The 5,068-nt window shown below is 44.0% G+C and overlaps 1 protein-coding gene across 1 annotated transcript; it reads left to right on the top strand.

Annotated features, from left to right (window-relative positions):
• Positions 1-560: 560 nt before the first annotated feature.
• LOC125546661 (protein trichome birefringence-like 14) lies at positions 561-5,068 on the top strand (the record flags this gene model as incomplete). The annotated part of the gene is made up of 5 exons (XM_048710833.1): positions 561-859; positions 2,852-3,065; positions 3,151-3,333; positions 3,938-4,133; positions 4,255-5,068. Coding segments are annotated over exons 2-5 (1,347 nt in total), but the record flags the coding sequence as incomplete, so codon positions are not given.

Raw genomic sequence — 5,068 nt, forward strand, 5'->3', positions numbered from 1 at the left:
TAATGAGGGTGACGATGATGCCGCAAGTCTTCAATTTGAGAACACTGTTATCCTATCGAACTTCCTAATCAGAATCCGCCACATTTAAAGAGTTTGTTCAAATGCATTAACAAATTCGGCATTGAGCAACTCACGAGCAACTGAAGTAAGAGTTGATTGGGTATCTGTAGACAGTTAAAGGGGACAACAATGTTTAAGTGTAATATTTAAACTTATTTAATTTAAACTACTGTTGCATTTGAATATTTAAACTATTCTAGATTATATATGCGACTATTTAAGTGTGTGGGCTTTAAAAAAAAAATTTAAGACCCGGCAGTGTTGGTTGGCTGGCTCCCACATCAGTGTCCGCGAACTAGTTCCTTTTCTCAGACGGATGCCAAAGCAAATTTACGGATCAGCATTGAAGATGCCTTACTTTTCCCTGACAGTACACCCCACAATACAAGGTTTGTTCAACACAAGTGTTTCTCTTTCTCTCTGTGGAAAAGAAAGCAAGTGCTTAAAATTCCCCTTACAAAAGATTACAGGTCTAAAATTGGTATCTCCGTTGCTAAAAAGCCAAAAGAAGAACGTGGACTGGTGCTAGTGTCCCCATTTCTTCTCAGATTCGTTCGACCTCACGCGTCCTCCATCCCTTCCCTACCTTACCCTCAACGTCTCGCCGCCGACGCCGCCCAGCCTCCGGCCGAGGGATTTCCGCGGCGCTGGTCTGACCGCCCTGACCCCCTCCGTCGCGGGCGCCTCCCCATCTCGTGCCGCCCCCGCCGCTCCTCCCCGCCGCACGCGAGGAGAGCGGCGCCGCTGCCCCTTCCCCGCCGCTTGTCCCCCATCTTCTCCGCGCGGATCCGCCTCCGAGGTAACCCCTCCCATGGATTATCTGGCCGCAATCCTTCCGTTAAACATAATTAATCGAAAGCTCGAATGATCACGGTCATTTCTGGAGGCAAATTAGCCATGCGCAACCACCTTCCCCTGGAAAAATTCACATCAGTTCCAGAGGCGATTAACGATGGATACGATCCAGCATTTAACACTGGTTTCTTCAGATCTCTACCAAAGGGCTAGGCATATGCTTGTAGTGCGTACGACGATGAGCACCTGGTGGTAGTTACAACCTTACATTTTATAGTATTTCAGATGCATAGATAGATTCTTCGATGCTTCCTAGGCCAATAGCTGTTATGCTTGCTTGAATCTCTCGAGATTGTATTGTTGCTGTTGGGTGCTAGTTTGTCTTATCTGCATTAGCCTGGATAACTAATTCACAAGGCACAGGCCCGGATGCTCTGCATTAATTAGCGTTGATAACTAATTCCTAAGCTACATACAGTCCTAAGTAATTATGTCGCCTAGTTAGTGTTGGTGTAGTCTACCTCGCTGCTCTGTTTGTCTTATCTGCGTTGACATCTTTTGGTCTAACATATCTGCAGTATTACTGTGTTGGTATGCATGATACCTCGCTGCTCTGTTGCCCTGACATCTCTGCATGTTTGGGTAATCACAGTGACAAGGAAAATTAATTATCGATGGCAATGTATGCAAGTATATAGGGCATCAGTACATCTAGATTTAGTCTCACACTTCATTTCTGAAACTTTGAACTTCCCCCTTTCGCTTACTTCAGTGTTAGACCTGGATTTGTCCACAACCTTCTGTGCAGATCATGGCAAATGGTGTTCTCATTAAGTAGCTAGGGAAGTGTATCATACTTGAGTTTTTCTCATGTATAGTTGTCAGTCAGTACCTGCGCTTCTGCATCACCTGTAGTTATAATATGCTTTTCTTTGACACTTGAGCATCTTTTCATTTAATGTATAGTTGTGCATTTATTAGTCTAAAAACCTTGGCTCAATTTGCCCTCCAATCTTGGATATATTAGAAATTAACTACATTAGGATATGAAACCGCAGACAAGTTGGTGAGAGTGTTGGTATATGTATATAGTTGAAGGTTCAATAGCTAGCAACCATGATGGTAGCTAGTTATTTCTAGGAGCAGGCTAAATTTGCATCACCTTAATCTCCTTTAATATAAATTGTGTCAAGTAGGCTTCGGGCATGAAGGCGAGTGTGCCTTGTTCAATTTAGTTCTTCCACTTTGCATTGCCCTAAGATAAGATATATTTAGAGCAATTAATCACTTGATGGTTTTTGTGAGATGAGGCTACTTTTATTGCTTGTTGAATAATTTGTAGCTGGTGTGGGTTGTTTTGTTGCATTTATACTTGAGAATGGCTTGATCTTCTGCTATGTGCTCATAATGTTGGTTGTCTTAATATATTGGGACAAAATTGTTTGTTTGTTCTGGTAGATGTTTCAGTCCAAATATGTTTCACTCCAATGGTTTGATCTGCTAATTTGTGCTGTTTCTTTATTCTGGTAGATGCTTCAGTCCATATATGTGTCACGTACGATGTGCTTTTTTTAGGGGAAAACGTACGATGTGCTTGCAATTGAATTTTTGTGTATGTAACAAGGACTGAGGCTTATACCTTAATGGAAACCTTGACAAGTGTTTCGATGTGATCATGCCCCCAATGTGAAGTCATACCTTCATCCACTTGATCAAGAAGGTTCCTGGTTATAGCATTTCTCCATATATTTTTTAACAGACTTAGAATATGACTTTGTACTTAACAGGTCAGGGGACAGACTTGAGAGCCTTTTTTCAAATATTGATGATTGATATATTAATAACAACTAAAATGATGAGTACAACAACTGGTCGTGTTACTGTTAATCTTTCGGTTGCACGGCACTTATAAATTTAAATCATTTCCCAAAATGTTATATACTACGAGATATAATATCACTTACTTAATTTTACCTTTTTTCTTACACGCCAACAGGTTTCTACAATCATAAACTGTCCTACTTTTACATGGAATTTTCCTAAACATCAATAAAGGATGAGATTGAGGAGCATAAATGGACTGCGGTGCAAGCAGCTTAAGCTCGTCCTTCTTGCTTTCTTCATAATGTTTATTCTCTGGAAATGGGAGGAAGGAACATACTACAATACTGAAGATATCCACCCAGATTCATTGGTTGTGTCTCATCCAGGTCATTTTAAGCATATAGACATACTTCTCTTTCTTTTTTTGCATTATGCTTATCTTTATTCTCATTTTTCTTTGAATTTCTGTAGCTAACTCAAAGTTTGTAGATCAGCGTACATCTTCAGATGAAGACTTCCCAAGTGTAGATTCATTGCCACAGCCAGTAGTTAAAGTAGGAAAGCAAGTTACCGGCGCACCACCACCAGTGCCACTTGTCGGTGTTCCTGCTAATGTGGGAGGTGAACAGGGGGCATCACCTTCTAAGTCGAAAGGTAATTACTTATCTTCTATGACTGTAGGAGGAACCGTGGATTCTTTCTTGAGAATGCTACTATGCATTTCTTCAGCGTCACCTTCTGGTTATGCCTAGAATACTGAATTACCATGTTGTACATAAGTTAGTCAGGGGTTATCTGGGAGTAGGGCGTTTCGGTGCCCAGGCTCATCTGCACCTGGTTAGAAAAAAATCGTAAAGAATACAAAACGAATTCAAAAAATTCCAATTTTTTTTGTGTGGTAGAAAATTTGATGCGTGAGACCCGCTCCAAATTTTAAGTCATTTAGACATCTGAGCAGCTCTCAGCAAAAAAGACAAATCGGGTCAAAACAGTACATGAACAGTAAATATTTTTACAGACCCCCAATTTGTCTTTTTTGCTGAGAGCTGCTCATATATCCAAATGACTTGAAATTCGGAACCGGTCTCACGCAACAAATTGTCTACCACACAAAAAAAATTGGAATTTTTTGAATTTTCCTAGTATTTGTTTTGATTTTTTTCGTCAGCGCGGGTGCAGATGAGCACGGGTGCAGAGATGGATTTTTGGTTATCTGGTCCTAATATTTCTATCTCGTGTTTGCTTCATCTATCTTCAGAATGTAACCACAGAAATGGAAGATGGGTTCCTGACAAGCGCAGACCACTCTACTCTGGTTTTGGCTGTAAACAGTGGCTTTCTGAGAGCTGGTCCTGCAGATTGACTCAGCGCACTGATTTTGATTACGAACAATTTAGATGGCAACCTGAAGCTTGTGATATGCCAGAGTTTGAGGCCTCTCAGTTCTTGATGAGGTACGTGTCCATAGCATGTCCGATATGAATGTGGGGATGATAATATACTGCACCCTTGGCCTTATTATTATTATCTCTTGACTCATTAAGGGGAAAAAATACTAATTTGGTTATATTTCAGAATGCAGGGCAAAACCATTGCTTATGTGGGCGATTCTTTAGGGAGGCAGATGTTTCAGTCCATGATGTGTATGGCTACTGCCGGAGAAGAGCGGGCAGACGTGGAAGATGTCGGTGCGGAGTACGGGTTTGTCTTAGCACCAGGCGCAAAAAGACCAGATGGCTGGGCTTACCGGTTCCCGAGCACCAACACGACCATTCTATACCATTGGTCGTCGACGCTATGTGATCTGGAGCCTCTGAATCCATCAGATCCAGCCACCAGCTACGCCATGCACCTCGACCGCCCACCTGCTTTTGTGCGGGACAACCTCCACAGGATCCACGTTCTGGTCCTCAACACCGGCCACCACTGGAACCGGGGCAAGCTAAGGGCAAACAAGTGGGAGATGTACGTCGGCGGATCCCCGAACCGCAACAAGAACATCGCCGCCATCTGGAAGGCCAAGAACTTCACCATCCACAGTGTCGTCAAGTGGCTGGACGCGCAGCTCCCCCGCCACCCCCACCTGAAGGCCTTCTACCGATCCATCTCGCCCCGGCATTTCTTCAACGGGGACTGGGACACCGGCGGCCGCTGCGACAGCATGAGCCCTCTGGCCAAGGGCAGCGGCATCTCCCTGAACCGCTCTGAGGACACCGATGCCGAGGGCGCGGTGATGGGAACCAGGGTCAGGCTGCTGGATGTCACTGCTCTGTCGCGCCTGAGGGACGAAGGGCACATTTCGCGGTACAGCATCAAGGCCACACAGGGGATCCAGGACTGCCTGCACTGGTGCCTCCCCGGTGTGCCGGACACGTGGAACGAGATCCTC

Source organism: Triticum urartu, chromosome 3, assembly GCF_003073215.2.
Source record: "Triticum urartu cultivar G1812 chromosome 3, Tu2.1, whole genome shotgun sequence".
NCBI lineage: Eukaryota > Viridiplantae > Streptophyta > Magnoliopsida > Poales > Poaceae > Triticum > Triticum urartu.